Source organism: Thunnus maccoyii, chromosome 9 (genome assembly GCF_910596095.1).
Source record: "Thunnus maccoyii chromosome 9, fThuMac1.1, whole genome shotgun sequence".
Lineage (NCBI taxonomy): Eukaryota > Metazoa > Chordata > Actinopteri > Scombriformes > Scombridae > Thunnus > Thunnus maccoyii.
The window spans coordinates 27,681,954-27,709,778 of record NC_056541.1 but is presented as its reverse complement, the minus strand read 5'-3'; the positions used below and the strand labels follow the sequence as shown (position 1 = coordinate 27,709,778).

At 39.7% G+C, this 27,825-nt stretch overlaps 1 protein-coding gene across 1 annotated transcript; it reads right to left on the bottom strand.

Annotated features, from left to right (window-relative positions):
• Positions 1 to 428: 428 nt before the first annotated feature.
• htr7c (5-hydroxytryptamine (serotonin) receptor 7c) lies at positions 429 to 25,979 on the bottom strand. The gene is made up of 2 exons (XM_042422088.1): positions 25,513 to 25,979; positions 429 to 1,167 (listed from the first exon to the last, which is right to left on the bottom strand). Exons 1-2 carry the CDS (start codon positions 25,977 to 25,979, stop codon positions 429 to 431), a joined length of 1,206 nt encoding a protein of 401 aa, XP_042278022.1.
• Positions 25,980 to 27,825: the final 1,846 nt, after the last annotated feature.

The following is a 27,825-nucleotide window of genomic DNA, read 5'->3' as shown; positions in this document are numbered from 1 at the left end:
ACATCAATTTTGTTAATATACAGACATCAGTTTGCTTTCTGTTTACCCAGAAAGGCCTGGGATGATCGATTGTGTTTACGTGTCATTTCCTTTGTCACTTCAGTATCTTACCAGAAATCCAGAGCCAGGACGTAATTGTGGCATAAGCACAAAAGCAGTGTTGACTTGAATAGCCCATCAAGTACGTTCTATGATTTTCCTTCCCAAAATAGAATGACTGAGTCACACACACACTGAAGTGATCGTGCTGTCTTGCCGCCTTTGCGGAGGGGCCAGAGAGCCACCAACAGTGACTCCCCCTCTGTCAGTCTGTGTCTTATCTACAGGCCTGCTGTGTACACATCGCCCTTTAAGCACCGAGTGTACAAGCACAGGGTCACCATACCCCACTTTTTGAGAGCCAATATATGTCACTAAAATATTCTGCTTTAAACCTTGAGAGCCTCATGGACTCCCACAGCAGACAGTCGGCGGTTGATGTTGCGATAACGGCAGCGAAGAAGGTCGCGATAAGTGGAGCGCAGGTCTCGGTTAAAGAAGGCGTAGATGAAGGGGTTCATTAGGGAGTTAGCGTAGCCTAACCAGAGCAGTGTGCGCTCCAGCCAGATGGGCACACAGCTACACTCCACTCCACAGATAAAGGGCCTGGCAGTGGACAGGATGAAGAACGGCAACCAGCACACAGCAAAGACCCCCACGATCACCCCCAGTGTTGTGGCTGCTTTCTGCTCCCGTTTGAAGATGGAGATGTTTCTGCGTTCACGGTTCAGCAGGCGGGACAAGGCAGCGCACTCCTCTGCCACACCAGGAGGCTTTAGCCCCTGCATTCTCAGCGCCTCATTAGCCACTGTTTCAAGGCGATCGCGACGCGAAACGTCAGTGAAGCGGTGCTTGGCGCCACTCTTGCGGGCTGCCCTGAAGATTTTGTAGTACATGACCAGCATGACCAGCATAGGGATGTAGAAGGCTACGGCTGTGGAATAGATGGTGTAGCCAAAGTCTTGGCTAATGAGGCACACACCGGCTGTGTGGACGTTTTTGGCCCAACCACAGAAAGGTGGCAGGGTGATGGATGCTGACACCAGCCACACTCCCAGGATCATCTTTGCCATCAGCTGACCATTCTGCCGGGCTGGGTAGGTGAGGGGCCGTGTGATCCCCAGATACCTGTGAGGAAGTGAGACAAAAACTATTACAAATTACTCAGCACTAGCTTCCAGGCAGATTTTCAACTTGGGGCTGAAAGTGGCTGAATGTGCCTTCATATTTGTTCTAAAACCCCTTGACACCGTGTTAAGTACAGTAGCTTCATCATCACATCATCACAAAAATAAGGATTACTTATCACATGTAATTCACTCAGACACTCAACTGAAGCAAATAAATGTGCTGCCTGTCTTCATTAAGATGAAACTGCACTGTAGTGGTATCAAATACATGTCCACTCACTTAAAAGACATTTCAATCAGTCATAAACTCTGTCATTGCCTAGATGGCCATTAGCTTCTTTTCTTTGGCTTTGGAGGAGCTTAGCAGGTAAAGAGGGAGCTATCAATAAAATCAATCAGTTAACTGTGGTTTCAAATAGCAGCTTGAGGTGTCAGAAAAAACAAGATAAAGTGAGCTGTGAAAGGCTTTAATTTGTACAAAATTGAGAAAATAACCGTTATTCTCACAAAATGATAAGTCTGTGTGTACATCTCAGTGTGTTTTGGCTGTATGTCCACAGCCTTCATCAACATCAAATGCGTCGTTGATGAAAGCTGTATATTTGAGACTCCAGGCTGTTTCTGCTCTATTGTTAATCACAAGATAAAAAGCTTTAGGGAGCATTGGCCAATTCGTCTCGTTATCCACCAGTGATGTTATCAGCACTGTGGAAATCAAATTCAGCTCAGTCAGCCTGGCCGGGATTCTTCACTTTATCAACGGTTTGTAGATGTTGAGTTTCTACAAGTCATGTCCAGTTTGACAATATTTGTCAAAATATCACAATATTTGTCTTTACACATTAGCTTACACAGCAACAAAAAATTCAAAACTGCAGTCCTAAGTCCTCAGTTTGCCAAAAGCTTACTGTTTTTAGAAAATAGCGTTACACAAACCACTGTAGCCCAGCATCTCTGCTGCAGATTGCAGCTTGTTAACAACTGACCACACATTGTGCAAGTGGTACTGATCTAGATCAGAGTCACTTGGAGAGGACAAGAAGGCTACAACTGCACTGCAGCTGAAAGCTGATTATGTTTCTCCCATAAACATCTGACACAGATCTGATGTTCTCTAATCAGCTGTTAAAAGCTGCACAGAGTCACTGTTTTTTCCAGATAGGATTTGGAAAAAATGCTTGTGTGTTTTGTGTTGTATGTATATGGTTGCATGTATGATACAGCGGGCATCTGAGGCATGTGACCTACATGCGGGTCATATCAGAATTTGTCATTGTTGCCATGACAGGTGAAACGTCCATTATTTATCTGAGACAGGTGTCATTATTTTGTCACCCATGGGTGGTGGCAGAGAGGACCATGAGACAGAAAGAAGGGGAAAAGCCAAATACACAACTTCATACACAAACTTTGTTTGAGGAGATTCCTCATTTCAGTCAAAAATTAAATTGTTTATTATTGTTTGCGTTACGTTAAGTTTTAAGTGACATCACAATCAGATAAAAAATATTCCTATATTTAAAGCCTCTGCAGTATATTTGTAGTTCACATTTAAACTCAGGTGCCATACACTATTACCTCTTACTTCTTAAAGGGGACATATTATGCTCATTTAAATGTCTTTATTTTTTTATTTTGGGGCTCTACTCTAATATCTTTGTGTGAATCACAGTTCAGCCTCTGTCTGAAAACAAATATATCTGTACATATTTGAGCCAGGATCTAATCTGAATTATGAGAGTGGACAACACAAACAACACATAGAAAAACCTTAGCAACAACTTTAGCAACCAAGGCTACTGAACAGACGGCCATTAATGGGCATGCGCAACTATCTGATGTCAACTCGTCAACAAGATAGAAAAAACCATAGCAAATAAGCCTTGAGATCAAGCTGAAGCCCTGGCCTTTGACTTGCAGGCAGTATTTCTACAGTACATACGTTAACCTCAAGTCTTGGAGCTTTGACCACGTTTGGCATAGATATCTGACATCATAACAGTTTATAAATAACAGAAAACCAGAAAAAGCATAATACATCCCCTTTAAAGATCCCTTGGCTCAGGTTAGTTGTGTTCAGTGAATATTATGTAACAAGTAAGTGTTAATTCACCCCAGATCCCTCCAACCACTGCTCTGCCGAGCTTACAACTCTCACTTAAAATATACTTAAGCTTTACAGCAGGGACTGAATACATCCAGGCGAGCAATGTCAAATAGATACATGACAGACCCTGAGATGGGTACACTCTATGCTGTGGGAATTCTTAGAAATACATAATGGATACCCAGTAATGCAACACTCCTCTGTGAATACATTATTCAGTAATGAGGAAGGTGGTCGTGGTGGTTATTTGAGGGGGATATTTGTGTGTCAGTTCTCCACAACCTATGACTCATCTCCGGGCTGTTAGAAGACAGAGCTGTTTTCAGACGCACTCTCACTGGATACAAAATCTCACCCTTCACTCAGAGAGAAGATAAGGCAGTAAGCATTTTAACACTTCATTACACAGCTTCCTGTGTGTGTTTTAGCAGGATGAGCTGAGGCAAACATCTGTGGGACCTGCTGCCGGTTTTCTCTTGTTCATTTTAACATAAAGAGATTAAGCAATCCCTGTGAGGCAGTATAGGATACAGCAAAAATAAAACCTATATGAGGAGCATTGCAAAATTAGGTGTATAAAGACATACACCACCAACAATGACAGAGCTACAAATCATCAAGTAAAACACAAGTAGGTGTGAATTTTTATCAAAGAGAAGTACAAATGCAGAGAAATAGAATTGAACACCACTCTTGAATGTTTAGCCCTAATTGTGATTCTTTCACCTCAGATGAATTTTAATGTTGTTGTTCTGTATAACCCACCATCACACAGTGTCTCCTTTTATGATGAACAACAAGATATAATGAAAGGTTTTTATTCTCACATAGAAACAAAATGATATGGTGACTACAACATTAATTGGTTGGACAAAAATGATAAACAAAAACTGAAAATGATTATGTCAAAGTTCAACTTCCAGCAGATGATTAAAGGACCTACAAGAATCACTAGAAACAGTAGAACCCTAATTGATATGGTATTTACCAATAAAACAGATCGGATAACAAAAACAAACAACTTATTAACTGGTTTGTCTGAGCAAAGATGGTCATCCCTAAGTCCAAAATTGTGCAATTTGAACGTGATCTTGGGAATATTAATTGGGATCAGCTTATAGAAATAGATGACGTGGATATGTGTTGTAACTTCATGACTACTGCTCTAGTGAAATTAACAGCAAAATATACCAAAAACATGAAATGTAAACAAAGGAAAGCAACTTTACCATGGCTAAATAATGAAATATGCAAACTTATGAAAAAACTAGATCTGGCCTTGAAATCAGGTCGTCGCAGCACAGCTAGTTGACCACCTAGAGACCAATCGACTCCTTCATCCACAACAATTTGGTTTTAGACCAAAATGTTCCACTGAAACTGCAAATTGTTATTTCATTGAAAATGTAAAGCACTCATTGGACGGAGGTAATGTTGTGGGGGCAGTGTTTCTTGATATGAAAAAGGCATTTGACACTGTCAACCATGACATTCTCCTGTCTAAATTGTCTGCATTCAATTTTTCAAAACAAGCAGTTGATTGGTTTGAGTCATATCTTCAAACTAGAGAACAGTGTGTGAAAGTTGAGACATGTCATCCCTTTTAAACAACAGAATGGGTATTCCTCAAGGTTCAATCCTGGGTCCGCTGCTTTGCTGCCCATTGGCCAACTGCCAGCTTTATGCAGATGACGCGGTCATATATGCACCAGCCAAGTCACCTAGCAAGGCAGCGGAGATTCTGACTGCATATGTGGATGATGTCCATCAATGGCTGTAACATAATCTTGTCTTGAACTTGAAAAAAACAGTTTCTATGTGTTTCTCCTTTAGAAAACAGGGCTCACTTGAAAATTTTGAAATCAAGATATGGAATGAAGAAATGGAGGAGGTCAATGATTTCAAGTTTTTAGGATTATCTTAGATCTGCAACTCAAATTTGATAAAGATTTCAAAAACAGTAAAGACCAACCTTAATTGTTTCAAACTAATCATGCACTACATACCAACTCAGGCAGCTCATTTATTTATGTGCGCTATGATTTTCTCTCATTTTTCATATTGTATGACAGTGTGGAGTCAAGCATCACCATCGACAATTAGACACCTCACATCTTGATACAATCAAGCACTGAAAATAGTGGACAAAAAGCGTGTCCGGTGGCATCACTGTCACATACTGAAAAAATACAATCTACTTAGTTTTGAGAGCTTTACTCATCTTTTTTTTTTTTATTAGTTTTTCAAATGTATCAACAGTTTTGCCCCCGAGCCTCTTTCTGAATACATCCAAAGACAAGACAGTACCAGAGTAACTAGAAGCATGAAGAATGGCAACTGTAAAATATCATATCGTAGATCTAAATTTGGACATCAGCTTTCTCCATACAGGGCTGTCAACTCTGCAACACATTACCAACTGAAATCAAATTAATTCCAGATATAAAATCTTTTACAACAAAGGTTGAGTGCTGGCTAAAAGCAAGAGCTGTACCCATTTTTATTGTATTGTATTGTTAATTTTTTTTTTTTTAAACTGTACATCACAATCAGTGTATTTCAGTGTGTGTATTTTATTGTACTCCCATATCTGTAGAACAATGTGGTTTTTATGGTTATGAAAGCTGTATATTTTAATTACACTGTATATGTAAAGCCCAATTAGGGACAAGAGTTGAAAATAAGCAATAGCTATAAACTCTCTGTGCAGTACATCAGTTTCATGCTCTGTATTGGAACTGTTAAATCGTCCTTATCAAATAAAATAAAAATAAAAAATAAATTTAATAAAATAAGTTTAAAAGAGTTGTGTGAAAATTATCTGTGGGTTCATCACTACTTTCACATTGCATGTAGTCATTTGATCCATTGTTTATATAAAAATATTGATTGTAGCAACTATAAGGGACATCATTTTTCAGTATATAATCTGAAATATGTGACTAATTAGAGTAAAACGCAAAAATATATGAAATTGCAACATATTAAACAAAATGCATATATCAAACCACATGCTATACCTCGCACCACAGAAGATATCACCTTCCATAAAACAGCATGCATTGAGCATAAATACTGACACACATCCAAATAAGGAGTTATTTTTCATATCTCTGGAGGATTTGGGACATATCCACAGCCACAGCAGCCCTCAGGGATTATCCAGTCACAGACAAACAGTGTGCCCGAGCTAATGGAGACTTCCATTACTTCAGCTATGCTACCAGCTAGGGCACAGTGAAGTGAACTATTTTCTGCACCGAAACGCTGTAACCGGCCCTGGTGTGCAACAGTCGTCAGTCATCTCCAGGAGCCCCTCTCAAACCTTTTACAGCTGAGAGGGGATACACAGTGAAATATTTACCAAGCTGCTGTTGGTTTGGATGGCAGAGTGGTAAATTTAGAACAACAAAGGAAGGAACAGAAACTACTTTTTTCCCATAGAAACTTTCCATTGGTGAATTCTCATTCATTCATCTTATAGAGACATGTATAATTCCAACGTCATTGCACTTGAGGGCAATCTGAGATGAGCCTGTGAACAAGTGAAGTGTTGCCCATTTTAGGCAGTCTATCTGTGTGAGTGAAGTGGGCACAGAGATCCAGACATCGCCTGCAATCAAACCATTTTTGTTGAAGAATTGTGTCTTCAGGAACTGAGCAGTGCGTTGTGGCTGCTTTTTAACCAGCAGTCACTAGTGTGTATTCAGTGCTTTCATGCTCTGTTTGTTTTACATAAGTGAATAGGAAATCTGAAAACTCCCCATTGTTCACTCAATATTCAGTGCAATCATTTCTTGTTGGACAAAATCAGATATCTGCAAAATATGAGAAAGAAAGGTTTGTTTTCTTTTTGATTTTGATTGATTTGAAAATGAAAAACAAGTATAAAGTATCAACACAGAGTATTTATTCTGAGCTGCCCTAGACTGAAGAGCACCAAATCTGTCTGGTGAGAGTTATGGGATTTCTCCGACATCAGACAACTACCTCAGTCCTCAAGGAATGCTTCATCTCTCCTGTTCTATTTGAGGAACCTCCATACAACAGAAACTGAACTTCTTCTCTCACCAAGCATGCTGCACAACATGAGCAGAGCTGTAGTTTCCACGTCAACAAGGAAGCAAAGGCACAATCCCTTCTGTTTCATACTACAGTCAGAATTACTCTTTGCTCTTTAGTGTTCAAACTTTCACCTGTCTACAGTGAGACTAAGGTTGTATATGTAAGTTTGAATGAATGCATAAAACAGCAGCAGAACTTTTTTTTTTTAATCTCATTTAGACTCTTACATAAACTAAACTGAGTCATCCCTGGACAGACATCCTGCTTCTCTCACATTTCTCTGTTATCTCCAGCCACAGGACTTCCAGCTTAGGTCAGACTGGTGTCAAGTAGTCTGTGAATAATTCTTCTAATACTGTATATATTGTAACTTAGGACTGGTATGCTTGGTATGAGTGCTAGCAAACATCTAAACATCTCATTTTAATCAAGAGTTGAACTGCACATGTCTGAATTGACTATGATGTTAAGCTTAAAGGTCAGTTCAACAAAATTATAGAAACATTTATTCTCCCACTTAGCATGACTTAATTACACTTTAATTAGTTTTAAAATGCTGTGTGTGTGTGTGTGTGTGTGTGTGTGTGTATAAATACACACACACACACACACACACACACACACACACATGCACATACACACACACATACTGTATATGCATGTATGTATGTATGTATGTATATCAGTAGGTGGCTAAAGTCACTTATTTGACTGTAACTAGCTGTGTCTCTGATTAGACTTCTTACACTGTGTCTACACACATCTGACAGAAGAGATACTCCTCTATTTTAATCAATATACAGGCTGTCTACACAGCCCCTAGTCTGGTTGAACCTGTTTCCAGATTCAGAATCATAAACCCAAATTTTAAAAGCATGATCTACAGAATGCAAGGGTACATTAGTGACAACTACAGCTTGGAAAATACCTAGGACCTCAAGCAGCAACTAAACCCAGGGGCACCGTGGGAAGTTTGAGATACGTCTGACACAGTAAATATCTATAATCTGAAACCTTTTTCAGGACCACTGACCAATTGTAGGACCCCTGAATAATGTGGTAATGGTATGTGTACTTGAAGGACACATCACGCTTTAGCTCCCCTGACACCTTTATGATGTCTGTTTTACTTCCTCCTAATTGCCATAAAGCAGTAGTGCGGATATTTTATGGCCCTCGCAGCACAGCACACCACCTGTCCAGTAAACCACCCTATCGCTGGTTTACTGGCTCTCACAACGATAGAGATGATGGGCAGCTATTAGTGCCACAGTGATAAATTGATTCCCCTTCCAACAGTCAGTGTGCCCATCCCTGTCAGAGTAGAGTGTCCTTGATTACAAAGCAAATAGCCTGCAGGCACCACAGAGTAGAGTACAGTAGAATAGAAGAGAAGAGAAAGGGCAACTAAAGATCTGTGTATAAACACAACAACATATCAGAAGGTAATACAGTCACACAAAAGATGATTACAGGACATCACAATCATAGTTAAAGGTGATTCTTCCAGCTTTGTTGAGCAGATCAAACACTTCAAGGAAAAATAGGGACAGGTGACTTGATGTACCACCTGAACATGGAAACGACACAGAGGGAGCAATACAGCAGCACCTTATTCCCAGCTGAGCAAAGAGCACATGCACCAACATCTCTTAATGTTTTGTGAGATATACACACACTCTGAACTGCAGATTACACATTCATGGTTTCTGTGGGCAAAAAGGAGCATCAAGCAAACAATGATGAATATATAAAAAGTGACTCAAATTATAGTAAAATGTCAACAAAAGTTCAACATTTTAGGAAATATGCATATTCACAATGCATATTCAGAAGAGTGACACCAGTGCAGACTCCAGGAAGTTACCCAGAACCACAAAATGATTTTGTTACCTTTGGTCAGAGTCAGGCTAGTGGTTTTCCCCTGTTTCCAGCCTTTATGTCAAACTGAGCTAATAACTTGATGGCTATAGCTTCATATTGACCATACAAATAAAAAAGTGGTATAGATATTCTCATCTAACTCTCAGGAAGAGAGCAAAGCGTCATAGTAATCCTTTCAGAGAAACACCTTTTGTTTACAGTGGTGTTGAATAGAACTTCACATATTTGAGCCATCTATTTAAATTGCAAGCTTAAACTGCTTTTCACCCTCCATTATTGTCCTTTGACAAAATGGAAAATGTTAACTCAAGGTCGCTTACTAGCTTTTACACTGAATTAAGATGTTTTTGTCAAACTACTTTTCCCAAGGTCTGTCTATTCTTTAACCATATTAACTCTCACATTCACTGCTGTTCGCTGCTTTTCACAGGTCTGAAGATGTCATGTTTACAAAGTGAAAACATAACATAAACCAACCCAGACTTCATGTTTCCTGATTTAAACTACTGCTGCTGCTATTTTCTATCGCTGCTGTTCCTGCTGATGCTGTTTCTGTTCAGCACATCAGTCACTGACAGCGCTGCCTTTAAACATTTCTCTAATGCACCGTAAAGCTGAGTACAGTGCATGTATGTGCAGTTCATTTTAAGTTTAAGCGGAAAAGGCAGCAGCAATTCCCATAACACACATTATTTAACATTGTACTCTTCTCTTTACGGCTCACTCCTCGGACTCCCTGTCCCAGCGGACTCTAACAACATCATCTGGCCCTGAGCTTTCACCGGTGTCTTGACCTTTTCATTCTGGTAATGGCAGCCTCAGAGAGCATCTCTCAGCTCTCCCAGTCCTCAAGGTAATTTGAAAGCACTCACACAAATCTCTTGATCTGTGATCTATGGCTTGTTGGTTAATCTTACATCTATGGACAACAGTGTTACATGTTGCTCCATTCAAGATGTTTGCACAGAGTTGTCAAAGTGAATCACACAGACTCATCATTTCAATTCAACTAAATTCTGACTGTTTTGGTGTTTGGTTAAGGTTATGGAACTAGGCTTAGGCTCTGGCTTCATCATGGTTAAATGAGAAAAGAATAAGATAATATTCCTCCATCATCATTATTGTCCAACACATTTTATTTTAGTGTTAGACCAATAAAGTTATGGCAAGTCCAAGCCCCTCCAGCTCACCTCCTTGTGGTTTTTGTATTTTCTGTCCTCCACCCTTACAAGATGCCAAATTTTTCAAACCAGTCAAAATATGCCCCTTCTTCTAAGACCACTCACACACTTAGCAAATATTTTAATTCCCCTCATATACACCATATATCTTTTTATTATTATCTTTCAGGCATGTTACTCCAGTCATCAACTATTCTGTCTTTCTGGACAGTGAAAGTGAAAGAAAGTTCTGAGTAATACCAGGCAAACCAACATCCAGGACCTTGACTTGCTCAGCATAGAGGGCAACCGCCTCAATTATTAAACTTAAAAATGTTTCAGCCAGCTCTTGGGTTTACACCAGGCTATCCGCTGCTATAAATGGTTATGGGATCTGTAAATCCTGTTGGTTGCCCCTGTTTGAACTGCCTGTTTACAGTTGTGTCTCCTTCATCTTTTAGCAATGGGAGAGGCTGTCTCTGTCAGGGGGCACAGATCAGGATTTGCAGTGATTTAATCTCCTTTCATACATTTGCCAAAGATCAGTTCAGTTCATCAGTTACTCATAGTTAGTGTTGTGAAGCAGCAGCAAGTCAGTCACAACCTCAGTTTTCATGGCCTCGCCTATAAATAGCTATTATGTAAGGAAAATAATGAAATTTGCACCAAATTTATATATGCACAACAGTTCTTTTGAGCAGCACTATTAAGTTGTATGAAGAAAGCTTTTAGTCATACTTTTGGGTTTCATGCACTGCTTCCTGAATCTGGACTAGAATGTTTTTCAGTATGATTCACACAAGCTAAGAAGCAAGACCATTTTCTGTGTCACTGGAGTCTACATTAAAAAATCAGTCTACCTCATCACTGTATTTAAATTGACTTTCTGAGTGGATTTCTGCATGGCTGTTGCATTTCGCTGCAGCCTGTTAATTGTTTTTGGGACTTCCATTATGTTAGCAGCCACGGAGACTAGATTTGTTATGTAACTACAGAGCATCTATAGACCTTTCTCACCACCATGAAATTTAAATTGCAAACTTCATAGTTATACAATGACTAAAGTCCGTCAGTGGAAGGTGAATAAGTATGTGCCAGCGAGTCCATCTTCCTCTCTTATTCCTGTCATGATGATGTGAGAGAGTGAGTGTGAAGAGCCCCTTCATCTTTGTCAGAGGCAATTCTGCTGCAGAGTGCCGTCGCTCTCTCAGAGGATACCTCAAAAACTAAATAAGCTTAGAAGAACTCTCACATGTGGGGGAGGAATCTAATTCTCCACTTCTACCTGTTTTACTTCTGACTTTTAAGAAAAAATGTTGAATAATTTTAGTTTTAGGTCAAAGGGAAGAAGAGGTGCTTGATTAGAAAATTTTTAACTCTTTTATGAAAAAATAGTATGTAAACTGTGACAACGTAATGTATTTGCACTGATAAATTATGTGAATTATGTCAATCGACTGTAGCAAAGTCAAATTGCCTTTTAACCTAACTAAATTCTTTAACCAATTATGATATACTTTTGCTGAACTGCTGAACCACTGTACACTGTGATGCTTGACACAGACTTGCATTGGGGCGGCTGTGGCTCAGGAGGTTGTCAACTAATCAGAAGGTCGCATGTCGAAGTGTCCTCGGGCAAGATACTGAACTCCAATTTGCCGATGAGTGTGTGTGGGTGAGTGAGCATTAGAAACATTGCAATGCGCTTTGGATTAAAAAGCGCTATATTGCTCCTGATGAGCAGGTTGGCACCTTGCATGGCAGCTTCTGCCATCAGTGTATGAATGTGTGTGAATGGGTGAATGTTGGCATGTGTTGTAGAGCGCTTTGTGTGGTTGGTAGTGTGTGGTAAATGAAATAGCCATTATATGACATAAAATAAGATTTGCCTTGGACATCACAGTGTCTGCAGTATAAAATCACAACAAAACAACAATTAAATAAAAAAACAACAAATACATTCAACCATCACTTGCAGATGCCCATCTACATCAGAAAAAGTGTACACATAGTGCAATATATAACAGTGATCAACGACAAGAAGGACAGCTACAGCATACTCATATTTCAGCGTAGGTGGTGTTAAGGGCTTTGATGGGGGACAAAGGAACATTTAAAATGGTTATGCCTGCTTAGGGGAACCCTGTACTGTCTGTCTGCAGTGAGGAGCTGATACTCAGGGTAGAGAACATGTTGGGTCTGATTATGGTTTGTTGAAATATAGCTTGAGGACTAGGATGAGGACTCCCATGATTGTCATGACTGTCTGTATAAATCAGGTGATCTGGGCCTTTGACTGTACTGTCAGGTTACCAAACCACACAGAGATACCTTAGCTCAGGAGGCTCTCCACTGCTGCATGATAGAATAGAACCTTCACTTCCTGGTTCACACTAAAGGGTCTGAGCCTTCTCAGGAAGTGCAGCCTGAAGCAGACATCCTCCATACCACGGTAATTTGTTATCCACGTGGATGCCCAGGTACCTAGAAGAGTCCCCCTGCATCATGGTATGGTAATGGATGACTTAGGGTCAAACACAATCTGCTTGTGCTGAGGATGAGATGATGTTTGTCACACCACTGTGCAAAGTTCTGGATCATAGACTTACACACATGGACATCAGGTGTATGAGTCATCATTTCGTGGATCAGCAAATGGAAAAGGACAGTGAGGAGGAGTTGTATCCAATTTGTTCCTGAGTCACTAGACAATACAATGTAATATAAAGACCAATGTTGAGGACTGTGCTTCTTCCCACCTCCTATTCTTTTACTGACCTTTTTTTATAGGACACGAAAATAGACGTCATGTTAAAAAAACTCAGCCAAGAGCAAGGGAATGCTATTGATATCTGTATTTAACAACAACAACTATCATGATAAAAACAGACAAAAACCCCAAATCAAACCTATACAATTTCTTATCAGCTTAACACATGACATATATGATCAGACCTGACAGGTGACAACATAACTAGAAGTGAAGAAAACATAGAAGAGGAAATTGACTCATTTCCTTAATTTCATATATCAAATAAATGAGGTTTCTGTGGTGGATAACAGAACAGTATTTCACCGAATTACTGCAAAATTAGGGCCCGTCATCATGAAATCAAAGAATTAAAAATATAAATTTCTCCCTTTTGGTTTTTTCCCAAAGGAAAACGTAGGACAACTGAATCACAGAGCAGATATGTACGGTAGTAGTAGACTGCTGTAGTAGACAAAAAAAGAATTTAATTTCAGTTGGACAGTACAACACAGGAGATTTGATGGATTTTGAGATGTTCAAAATGATTAATTGGATTTACAGTATGCCTTGTCTGCAGCCAGATGTTGTGTGTCTCATTTAAAAGAAAAATACGCAACCTATAAATCAATCTGTTAAGTAGTACTCTGTGAAAACTTTCAAATAAAACAAATGAGAACAAGTCACAAAAGGAATACTGTACGCTCAACTATGTCAGATCTGATGTTACAAGCAAAAAGGAATAACAGCGCTTACCGCTTACATCAGCACAGCTGATATTAATGTTTTTCAGGAGAAGGAACTAAATTGAATGTAATTTGATTTTGCACCAGATGACATACATCAGAACATCAGATATGGAGGTGGAATCTATGTTCCTGTCCGAGCACAGTGTGCTGTAACCAAACAAACTATGACTGATGACAGGAATATTCATTACAAGAGCATATTTACTGCTGTTTATCTTGCCTATGAGCAGTAAGGGAAAGAAAATAACCACAATAAGTTACTCAGCTTCTCTCTGAGAGAGTGCATTTAAACATACAGTATCACATTTGTACATTTCCAGGATTCATCTCCACGCAGGCTAATTTTGACAGATAGACAAACAAAATACCATTATAGGTCAGCAAACACAGCTGTGACAACAAGATAATGATACTGATCCGGTTAAATAAAAGGTCACTGTTGCCAAAGCAGTGCACATAATGATGGGTAGGAAACAGTTAATCTGCTATAATAATGCTAAACTGTGCAATGAGTTTAATGTGAACAAAAGAAATGGAGGTGTATCATTATTGAAAGCTAAAGTACGTTTAGTTGACTGTGGACTACATGTAACTAGCCTAATAGTCATTAAATTTTTTTTAAAAAAAATCATTCATCTGAGAGTCAGGTTTTGGGAGATTAAGTGACACCAAAATCATCCATATGCACCTGGCAGATTATTGGCTCCAAATTGTCAGAGTTGCTTGGTGTTCTCAGTGGACACTGCCCTCATTGTGACTGGTGATTTTGGCAAAGACAAAGCTTAAAAAATTTTGACAAACTTCCCATGTCCCACCAGATGAACAGGACTTTGTACCATTTTCCATTCAAGGAGGGTTACAAGGCTAATTTTCTCCCACAATTCAGCCGGTCAGATCACCAGCTTCCTCAGACCAGAATATAAACAAAAGATGGTACAGGAAACTGTGGTGACTGAGGTCCGGTGTTGGACTGACCTATCAGAGGCCACACCTCAGTACAACCCGAGTGACATCGACTGAAGATCAGGATATGTTCCAATTCAGCTCTTATAACATCAATGAGTCTATGGTGGTACTGATGAGTTTCATAGCAATGGTGGCCAACAATATCATCCCTACGGTGACTGTACGGTCATTTCTAAACCAGAAACCATGGGTTGATGGATCCATTCATATTCTAATTACTATTATTATTGCTGCACACTAACCTTTTACCAGTCCTCTAGAGTATGCCACCCTTGCATTTCACTGCACATATTAGGAAATATGGGTATGTGATAAACACATTCTTGAATCTTGAACCTTGAAGTTACACACACTACAGAATGTTGAGGGATGAAGTGAAAATTTACAGATTAAGTGAAAATTTTGACCTCCTAGTGGTGCTAGCTGTAAAGTCAAGGGATCACAAAAGTCACTGGGATTCATCTTCTGGGCCACATGAATATCTGTACCAAATCTCATGTAAATAGTTGTCCTGATAATTCACTAAAAACCAACAATGTGACCCTCATGGTGGTGTTAGAGGTAAAGTCAGGGGGCTGGACCCACAGATCATTGCCATCCCTAGAGCCATGCAGCTAGTGTGGCTAAAAATTACACACAGCTTTGAACTTTGGAGTGGCATAGAGCAACAGTAAATATAGTACATACACTCACGTCTCACTTGGGCTAATCCTCTGTGTACATCCTCACAGATACAGACACACCCACGCAGTCAGTCAACACTGGCAAACTGCTCTAAAAAACTACTGTCACAAATTTGCTTTTAATCTTCATAATTTGAATAAGTGTCCTACTCAACACACTGTATACTAAAGTGTTGCCATGGAGCTCAGCAGCCGAAAATCTAGACAGATGGATCATGTGGGCGTTTGTGTTTTCACCATTTAACAGGTAACCTGACCAACACGCCAGTGTCCCAAAAACATATAGTCCTCTGACTGTCAGCATACAGTATGTGCAAAGATCTGTCTGTGTTTCAAAGATGTTTCTACAAATTGACAAAAAAAAATCTCACCACAAAGATTGTACCACACAATCTTCCTAATCTGATAGAGTTTGCCCAGTTGAATCATAGGTGTTCAAATTTCCATTTTTTGGGGCACTTTAAGTGTGATACAATTGAAAGCTCCACAACAGCTCTGATGGATCTTGTGGTCAGATTACTTTTCTCAACTATTGGTTCCAAGATCAAGAATGAACTTTCAATCTCAACTGTTAATGCACTGGATTACATATGATTTTGCTCAGGACTAACACATTTCTGTTCCCAGTGTGTCACACAGACAGTCATGTCCGACAGTGCAGGGCTGCCTGCAGACCCTTGACCCAGTTAGTGGTCAGTTTCAGGGTTCAGTGCCTTGCTCAAAGGCAGATTGGCAGTAATGGGGGTACCATAACTCAATTTTCTATTTCACAGCTGGAATACAAACTCCACTCAGAGCTAGGGGTTAAATAACTAACTTCTCAGCATCTACATGCCCGGAGTAAAGAGGAACATCACAGCTGTACTGTCATATTGAACTTCAGTCATACGACATTTTGGGATAATTTAACTCTCTCTTTCTTGATAAAAGTATGTGGTATGTTGTATTCTTTAAGAAATATATTGGAATGATGTCAATACACCAAAACCAAAAAATAATAATTTCAGAATTAAATGACAACCACAGTAGACTGAACATATATGAAGAGTTGTGTATTTTTGAGAGAAATGTGAGCAAATTAATTATTGCCTGTGTCTAAAGGGATTGCTTCTAAAAGCTGTTGCCTTTGGCAGGATTACAGTATATGCCCAAATGCAGAGACTTACAGTTTATCCTCTGAACATAAACACACATGGATGCACAAGATTGGTCACTGATTTAAAAAAGTTAACTCCTCAGTAATTGGTTATATGATCATTCATATTGCCCTCAATAATAGACCATATAAATATTCATGTGCACAAATGCAATGAATACAAAATGCATGTTTATTCTACAACCAAAGCAATATGCAAAATGTTCAAACATATTATCTGCAATTCACAGCACAGTGTGTGTGTGTTTTGTCTCTCAGTATTGTCTCTCCACTCCATCAACAGGAAAAATATTGGTTCACTGCTTGGTAAATGTTCGATGGCCCTTTGTTCTACCTTGATAAATAATAGACCCCACCTTTGTTATTCCATATACAAAACTTGATTTATGCCACACTAAAGTCACTCAGCACTTTGTCCTTTTCTTCTTCCTGTCCTCAGAGATTTCCGGGTAAATAGGATGACAAACTGGGAATAGCAAAATAAAATTCTAAAGATCTCTGTCTGTGGGCTTGTTAATAATTCATCATCCTCCACGTCAAATTGCACAGGAAAGCAGAACATACCAATACTGCTGCTGACATATGACAGTTAGGTACCTCCAGCTTTCAAGGAATGAGGGCTTTTTAAGAAGTTTCACCAGTCTTACGTTGACAAACTCACTCATTACATCAATAACTGTGTATAATTTCATTTCAAGCAAGAAACATCAAATAGGGGTCAGATGGTTTTTACCCAATAGGGGGGACATACAAATTATTAAAGATAATCAGCAAAACAGCTCAAAACAACCCCCTTCCTAACCTAATTTTCATCAGCGAAAGCAGTTCAGCTGGATATTTTCATGTCAGTCTGTGATCCATCGGCATGACTGTTGCTCTTCAAATATGATGTAGAGCTGGATCCTGTTCCAAAGCTCACTGATTAGCTGTGTAGGAAAATCTGATTAAGTGGTTCCAAATATCATCACAGAACATGTGATCTGTGAGTGAAGCATTTAGCAGTTTAAATATTATATTTCTTCAGAATACATTTCAGGGATGGCAGTAAGAGTCTGTTGGTCGGTCAGTTCATCACTTTGCTCCAGACTGAAACATTTCAACAGCTATTGGATGGATTGTCATGAAATTTTGTACATTTATAGTCCCAGGACGATGAATCCTAATGAATCTCCCTGACTTTTCCTCTTGCACTACAATGAGGTTAATATTTGTGGTTTTGAGTGAAATATCTCAACAACTATTGGATGGATTACTATGAATTTTGGTACAGTCATCATTTAGCGCTTCTGCCTCCTTTTTCACTCCCCTCTTCTTGAGCTTTTTACAAATGAGGTGTAAGTTAGAAGAAGGGGGGCAAGGGTGAAGTGGGGAAAATGGGATGCATGATAACCTCACCGAGCCACAGTGTGTATTGTGCAGTGTATAGCTGTTTAGTTCAAGTGACCTTTGCCCTGAGAGTGCTAGTAAAGAGCTGGTGATGACACCATGCAAGCGTTTATGCCCATTGGACAACTCAAGACAATGAATACATGTTCATTTATAATGTTCCTTTTCCAAATTAGCACTGTTTTAGGGTAGTTAGATTAGTTGAAGGCCTAGGGCTGACATGGATCATTCATTTATTTTATTTATTTAAACTTTTTTAAATTAAAACCCATCCTTTGGATCATACATTAAACCAGGGTCCTGACTCACTGTGGTCATTAAAGGTCCCATGACACTTATTGCGAAGAGTAGGGGGTTCCCCGGTGTCCTGGCAAAATTCCCAACCTGGCTGTCTCCATCTGGCCATCTAATTATCCCCCAGTGTAATTGACTCAATGATTTCTTCCCTCTCCACCTCAAGCTGTTGTATGATGAGCATTCTGATGCAAAATGGCTGCCATGCATCACCCAGGCAGATGCTACACATTGGTGGTGGCAGAGGGGAGTTTCCCCCCTTCACTGTGAAGTGCTTGGGTATCAAGATAAAGCGCTATATGAATGTAATCCATTATTATTATTAATCAGAATGACCCATGAGAATAATGGGTCATCCATGTTTGTTTTTCAGACACTTCTGTGTGAATCAAGTCAGAGCTTTCAGAAATATATCAGTCTGTCCAGGAAATTGCAATTTTGTGATCACAATAATCAACACAAATATATTTGCAAGAGCTTGCAATTTTGCTGAATTACAGTAACTTTTCAGCATGAAATGGCCAAATCAACAGACCATTCAGCAAGGACTCAGGCATGCATTCAGGTGGAAGATGGACAAATCTCACCTGCCAACAAAAATTATTCCCATAGACAAAACAATTCCCAAATGTTACCAAATGAGATTTGCATTCAGTCAGTCAGAAAAATACAAGTTGATGCATTTTTCAGACAGCAAAGATGGACATAATCTACCTCAAATATAAAAATGAGCACTTTGGAAATGAAGCTATATTTTTATGTTAATGGTTTATTTTGATGGCATTATTGACTAATTTTACTTGGTGCTGATATTAAGGTGAAAGTTTATTTAATAAAGGCTTATTAATGGAACACAAGTACAGTATTTTTATTTTTAAATAACTTTGAACCAATGGTTTTCATGTTCAGAAAATAAATTTAAAAATTAGTACTGAAATATAGTTGTTTCTGTGATATGTAGTGTGGTTTTTATCGAAGGAAGAGTTTACACATGACTCTTCATTGGTAGTAGCTTTTAAAAAATTACATTGTTTTCCTTTGTTTGCAATTTTCCCCAATTCCTGCAGTTTTACCACAAAAAGAGCACATAAAACATTGCAAATTGTATTGCAATTTTTGTGAAAAGCCGCTGCAAAACATTTTTGGCTGCATAATTACAAAAAAAGTCCTGGAGGGACTGATATATGAGATTCCCAGTATTAATTTATAAAACACTGCATGTAAACATATGCTGTTGGTAACCCTTTTTTTCTTCTTCTTTTTTGTTTATTGAATATTTACTTACTGTATGTTTTTTGTATTGTACATTTCATGTGCAGTATATAGACAAGATTCTTGTTTCATTGAAATGTAACAACTATCTAATGCAGTGCTATCTAACAAGAAATCTGAAACCTGAATAAGTGGAAATAAACATAATATGGTAACTTCCATATGGCATGAATGCAGCAGAGCATGCTGGACCTGCTGTAGCTGCCATATATTTGACAACAAGCCAGAGATAAATATATTTATTTTTCCAATGAGCCAACAGGAAGTCATCCAAGCCCTCAAACAATGACTACCTTTATCGTAAATGACAAATCCCAAGAGGCAAAAAGAGAGAGCAATCACGATATTCAGTCATCCCAACCCCTTGGATCGATTCCCACACACACCGCCCTATCTGATTACATGATGAGAGGACAATTTGTATCCCATATTACCATAATAAAAGTCAAACAGACAGTTAAACAGGATGGAAACAGAGCTGTGGTTGATACAAGCAGATCTTATCAATGATTAACTTGCCAAATGCAATATCCCAGCATTTTTATTTAATGATGGTCTGAAATATTTTCATTGACAGCAGTTTTGCTCTGAGTGCTTGTTTACAGGACGTGGGCAGTGATGGATTTTAAATTTAGACATTGTTTCCTCTTTTAGTATGAAATAGTTGTAGTGGCTTGTAACATTAAATGTGTCTCTTGTGGTTTCCAAAACCTCTAAAACATACTGCTCTCTGTAAACTGCTTGTGATAACAGGATTCAAGAATTCAGTGTAACATCCTATTTATTACCAGAACACACTTTCTGTCCTGATTTAGCATTCCTTTACAAGCATGAACTGCCTTTGATCTGATTGCACTGACTGGCAGGAAATGTCCAATCCTTCACATTTGGCAAAGTGGCCGACAAGTGGGATGTGAATAGTGTCTGAGAGAGCGGAGCTTAGGCGTCACATCACATTACCTGAGGATGCGTCAGCTAGGTCAAGTCATTTGTGTCTGGTGCTGCGGGTGGATGCTTTCCAGCTGCACTGAGAAAGCGCCGTCCCTCCTGGGACGAACTTACTCGCCAACCTCACAAAATATTATCAGATGGGGAGGGCAGGTCGATGTTGGAGCAGTGTGTGAACTCGGCTCATCATTAACACGCCAGTAGGCAGAAAGGATGTGAATGCTGTGGTTAATCCTGCTGCCACCGAAAGGCCCTCACTAGCGTGATTTCTTCCTTCAAATCCCCTGCAGAGGCTTACAAGTGTAATCACACCTATACTGTATTTTCTTTAGCCTGAACCTTGGTGGAAAACTTTACTTTACAGTTACGTGATATTGTTCCTTGACCTACATCCCATCCATCTTCCACTGTTCACTGATATTTAAAGGACTAGTGTCTAAGATTTAGTGGCATCTAGTGGTGAGGCTGCGGATTGCAACCAAATGAATACCCCTCCCCTTCCAAGCGAGTAGAAGAACCTATGGTAGCCATGAAACTTGCAAAAAAACAAGTAAGGCCCTCTCTAAAGCCAGTGTTTGGTTTGTCCTTTTTGGGCTACTGTAGAAACATGGCGGTGCAGCATGGTGGCCTCTGTGGAAGAGGATTCGCTCCCCATATAGATATAAAGGGCTCATTCTAAGGGAACAAAAACATAACCATTCTTGTTTTCAGTTTATTATACACTAATTAAAACATACTTATGAATATTATATTCCATTTCTGCTTAGTCCGTTCTGCTAGATGCCAATAAATTTTTCACACTGTTCCTTTAAGGCTATATTTGACTTGTAGGGTCTAGGGTCTGTCTCTCACTAAACCAAGCTCCTTCATTCCTTTAGCAGCGTCTTTTCTTAGACGTCTGAGAAACTGCAGAAAAGGACTACTCTCTCTTCTCACTATTGTGAATAAATCATTTATATTTGACTTCTGAATTATTGAATATACAACATATTACTCTCAGTGAAGGTAAAAACTGGCTGTAGCCAAAAGAGATACTAACTTTTTAGGGAAGTGGGCACAAATGCAGCTAAACCTTTGCTGAAAGTGCATGCTGGGAGCAGTCCTACATTCATTTGGGCAGGCTTTGGGCATATGACTTCTCTTTTATTCTCTTCACAACATGCAGACTGGACTCTTCTGCTGTGACTGGGTCAATGCTTTGGTGTGTTGGGTTCAATTTGCAGGGTTGAATCTCTACTTAAGGAAGCTGTAGGGCATGAATGGGTACTCATCCATAAGCATGACTTTTACAGCCATCAGCATTTGCACCTACAGTACAAAATCAATAGCACTGACATGTATTCTGCTATTCTGTTATTTTGTTGTGACCCATGCTACAGGATAGGTAACTTTTTCTTCAGTCAGCCAATAACCTGCTGTTATAGAGTGAGTGTTGTAACTAGGAAATGATTTCTATATAAAATTTAATTCCTTTTTCAGGCACATTGCAGTTTGGGAAATAAAGAGGCAATAGGCTGGACATTCAGATTAAAATTAATACAGCATCATTTTTTTCATTTTATTTAATTTATTTATATTATTCTTCATTTGATTTACAATACACACTAAGCTGCATACACTGCTGCCATACCATTTATGCCATGGTATCTAACCATTTAATATTTCTTGGTAAATTAGGATACTGTGTTGTAAATCAGTGAGCTGTATGGTTTTATTGCAATATATCATTTTTTATATAATGTTAGCATCAGTGTGATGAAGTGCGTTGATTTGTCAGGTATTCATTTACTGGACTGAATAAAAACATACATTCATTTCTGGTTGTTTTATCTATATTTTACCATGATATACATTGATATTGTGATGTAAACTTACATACGCCCTGATAGATCCATATCACCCAGCCCAAATATTAAGTTGCCAATAGCACTCGTACTTTGATCTCGCTGATAAATCCTGCCTCAGTAGAAGGATTTAGTTTAGATTAAGTATTTGTTTAGGGTACCAATCAAGGCCAAATTTAGTTGTGATGCAATAACTGAAGCTAATCTGAAACCTAGATATCTAAAAATGTAATAAGCTAACATCTGAATTTCTCAGTGTTTATGAATCACCTTATCCACATCTGCATGTTAACATAAGAAAAGATCATGAATAATTTTCTCAGCAGGACTTAAGCCTTTTCTTGCTAAACTGCTGTCATCTGTTTTGCCAGATTGCTTACACACTAAAAAGTCTTAAAATGCATCATTTCACCACAAGATGATTGCATGTAATTAAGAATTAAACCACACTACAATTAGACTGTAGAATTAAGGCTGCTTTACCAATGGGGTGAATCTCAATCTCAGTTCCACTTTTTTTATCCCTGTAAGAGCAACCATATTCAGCAGCTTGCCACCCAGATTAACAGATACAAAGCTGGCAACTGCCCTAGAGTCCTTTAACCAGGTTCTGCATTATTGATTAATCTTGAGGCCTGGTTGTTCAGGGGCCCGGTGTGAAAAACTAGATTTGAATCTTCATTATTTATGTTTGTGTTTATGTGGCGCACATTCCTATGAAAATCTGTTAAACTTGTTTACTTAAAGGTGACATAACGAGTGGGGCCCACAGCTCATTTTTCTCCCAGGACCCCAAGTGGGTTTATCTGGTCCTGATTAGACTTGAGTTAACATGGATGGTGAATGTCAGAGATACTGCATTCCACTTGGGTGACAGCAGTGTCTCTGATAGCATCCACTGGAGCCAGTCAGAGTCCCTGCAGGATCATCAATTCACTGACCTCATACACGAGGGAGCACTCCACCAGCTTCACAATGTCCATATTGCAAACCTATGGAGCTCTGAGATACAATCAATATCCATCTCTGCAGTAGAGCACCATTCTAGGTGCCATATAATATATATATACATTATATACATATAGAGCGACCATATGACCCCCACAAACACACCTGTTCAACCCTGAGCCTTATTTGCACCATACCCTCCTTTGAAGGCACAGAGCTTTTACAATAAATGACCTTGGGAATCCTGGACAATAGTCAGAGAGCCCTAATCACAAGCAATCATGTGTCTAACTGGCAAATCTCATATTCATGAATTATCTCTATGATTCCCATTGTGAATCATATGCCAAACACACTCTGTATTGTTTAATTAATGCAAGCCTGCTTTCATTTTGATAACAGCAAACAGTTTACTGTCTGTCTGTTACAGCTTGATGAAAAAAATCCCAAACTGACTCAATATTATTGAGAATTCTCAGAGTTACACCGTGCCTGACAAAAGGCATTGAAGGAATAGAAAGCCAATGGTGTGATTCAGTGGGTGTGCACACTTTGATTTCATGGCAACAGATTCAGTCACCCACTCTATCTTTTCAGACATAGCTGGTCAGGGTCCATTTGTCCTTTCTGAGTATATAGTGTGAGCTATTCACATTTCTAATCATAGACAATAACACTGAGACCCAACAGAGCCGCTTTGTCACACTCTGAATTATCTCCCACTGGATAACAAAGAGTGGCCTGCACATTGACACTGTTTAATTTTACTGAGATTAGTTCAAATATATTCATGATTATATACTCCTTGAATAATCACCAGGTTCATGATGTTAAAAAAAATAATTCTATAGGGCGATGTGTAATTAATTTTCTCCATACACTGACTGTGTATGTGTGCAGCTCACGACCTGGCTGGGGGAGTGAGTGGCCACAGATCATGTTCAAATCATACACCGCCCATCTATCTTCAGCAATCTGTGTGACCTCTGTGACCTCTTCAGGCGTACTTAAGTGCCTCCTGCTCACAGCATCCAGGAGCAGGAAACATGCATAATTCTTGCTGTAATGCACTGAGATAATAACGCCTGATTGGCCAGTAGGGAGGAAATAATCAGATCATCAGTACAACAATGAGCTTTTGTCTTCATTATAGTTAGTAAGGCAGAGCAGTGACACTGATCACTTGACTTTATTTCATTATGGATTATAGTGGGAGCAACGGACAAGTCTCATTTGTCAGGAGCTATCTGGCTCAGCTCTGGCATTATGAGCAGTGACTCCAAAGGATATACCTGAGAGGCAGAGTGGATCTTGATGGGTGGGGATGAGTGTTCAAGCTTTACTTTCCCCATTTTGAATGTTGAATTTGAAACAGCTCACGGTGGTGCACTTGGGAACTCACTTTCATGAATAATTTTCGAACAGTTTGTTGATGCAAGACTCAAGGATAGTAAACCTCATATATATGTATGGAGTGAGACCAACAAAAAATCAGTATTTGTAGTTTATATACTTCAGAAATGAACTTTACCTACCGCACTATGACAAATCAGCCACGAAGTGTGTAAAGTGAATTCCAGTAGATTTTATCATTTTATTGTTAATGGGGAAGTAAAGGCACATGACAGAGAGCAGGTGCGACCTATGCGCCCTTAAATGTAGGACGACAGTAAATCATGTATCAAAGTCATAGCAACAGCTGTAAGGTCGATGGGCGCTGATCCTACTTTCAGGAAACACTGCCCATGGTCTGGTCAAGCAGATTAATTAAGCGTGCTATAAATTAATCACAGTCTGTGAATGAATTTTCTGGTTCAGTGGCTTCAGCAGCACAGAAAATCCGATGAATGGTTGATCTGGAATTAGACATTTAAATGCCATCCTCTGGCGCAAAAACACCAAGATATTTTTATGCATTTAGCCTACAGTTCATTACTTAATTTGGCAGTTGAACTGTATTTACCCTCAGTGTACTTAAGTGGTTTGAAGCATATAAAAGGGCATATTTGCCGCTTTCGTGTCATTTTAAACCCAGGGCGCGCTGTAGCCTACTATGCGTAATTTCGGTGCCAGAGAAGATTTGACAGACTTCAGTGACAACGAAGCTCGAGCTGCTAACTTTGGGAACTTACCTATCCACGCTGATCACACACAGGGTCATGATGGAGGCAGTGCAGCACATTACATCCATGCCGATGAAGATGTTGCAGAATACCTCTCCAAAGAGCCACTTGCCCCCGGTGAGGTCTGTCACTATCACAAACGGCATCACTACTATGGCCACTGACAGGTCCGCTACTGCTAAGGACACCAGAAGATAGTTTGAAGGTTGCCTTAGTTTCTTCACCACGCACACTGCGATCACTACCAGCGTGTTCCCCATCACGGTGACCGCCGTGATGATCGCCAGCATCACCCCAATAATGATCTTCTCCGGGCGCCCGAAATCCTGCAGCTGCTCCCCGCACGACGCGTTCCACATGGTTGTGGGAGTGATGGTGACGAGGACGTTGTACAGAAGCTGCGGAGTGCCATTGATAACTTCGGAAATATCCTCGTTCTCATTAGAAGTGGGCTCAATTCCCGAACTATTGTGCATCACGACAACGTTATCCCGGTAGCGATGCAAGGGACGCCTCGCCAGTGCACTCCAATTACGCGCATATTTGGATATCTGTAACCTGCTTTCGGGTCTTGTCCAGCGGTTTTAGATCGAGTCTGTAGCAGCTGCACCACATCAAAGCTGTCAACAACTCAGGAGGATTCTTGTTTTTGCATTCAGTTTAAAGATGGTCCGTCTGATGAGGGGCTAGACAGGGACATGTTCCATCCCTACAGGGCGAGATAACTTGTACTCCAAAACTATGAAAATGAGAAATATACCAGAATGTGAATAGCTGCTCCAGAAGTGCTTGTTTCTCAGTGCACTTCCCCGACAAATATGGGTATTTGGGGAGTTGCGCTGAGCAAACAGCACATATCCATGTGACGCATCATTTAGGACGCACAGACAGCCTACTAACTGAACGCATAAGGGATATAAAGGATAGAGCAGCGGTTTCAAAGTGGATTCAGAGAGCTCCGAGCGTGCTTTGGAAAACCCTGAATAGTTTTGTGGCTATTTATTAGGGCACAGGGGTCCCTCTTCAAACTGTGCTCATCACCTTCTGTAGACAGTTAACGTAGTTTACTAATCAGGAAAAAAATCTAAATATAATCTATTATCTAATTCTAAGTAAAAAATCTAATGTGGTGTTCTTTTGGTTCAGTTATATGAATAGAATCTAACGTCTTTTTTATAGTATTTCTGGCTATAACTGTGAGTTAATATCAGAAAAAAATCCCATCACACATACAGTAATATGATCAGTAGGTATATATCAGTAAGTGCATCATAATGTTCAGAATGAGCTGGCTGGCACCACTGTGGCCAATATTTGTTTTAAAGCCTGTAAAGCCTTTTCTAGAGGAAAAAATACATGCAGAAATGTTTGCTTAAAAAATCCCTGCATTTCCCTCAAGACTCCAGAAGAGACAGGAAATTGACCTCATGGCATTTTGCCAGAGCCTCCAAGAGCAGAAATCACCTGATTATAAATAGAATAACTCAAAACCACTTTAATTGAAGAGGGTTTTCTTTTGTAGTGGACAACATGCTTTTCTATTTATATGTGCTCCTGCTTCTCTCAGTTGCCTTGGCTCCTGATCTTTAAGCACTGATGACAAATCAAAAGGGAAAATCCAACACCACTGACGATGCTGGGAGACAGCGAGGACATATGGGAAAGCTTCCCAGGACTTTGGCTGCTTGCATCATCGTCCAAACAGCAACAGCTGTGGTGTGTTTGTCCCCTCTGGCTATGGAGGGGTCGGTGCTGTTTCCCACAAACCCCCCATTGACTGTTATCACTGCTCCTCCACCCCCAACTCAGATGCAAGCCACCACAGCCTTGGCCTTTTACTCACCGTTACCTACTACTCAGTCTGACAGACAGGTCAGTAGTGATTGTCACATCAGATTAATGCATGCAACTGTTGGCAGTTTCTGCTAGACCTCCTGCTGTCATGGAAATTTGGTCCATTTATGCTCAGGGTATTACCAGCGTGTAGATGTTAGAGGAGATGGGTTGGGTTTCCAGGGTGGAAAGCCTCTGAGGCGAGCTCTCGGGGCTTATGCAAAGCAACCTGTCAGCATGTCAATGTTTCTTTCAGACCTTCTGAGGGTCTTGTAATGAGAGGAGTTAAAACATGTAGGGAACTACACCTGCTTTGGGAGCAAGAACAGGAGATGGTTAGGAGAAAATATGACAAGAGAGATTCAAATGAAACTGCTACAAATTCTTAACATTTAGTGGAGTTGTTTGATCTTTGTGGAACTGATCACATACAGCAGACAGGCATCTAGGTGTTCGTTGTGAGTATGCGTGAGTCTGTGGTGCTTCCAG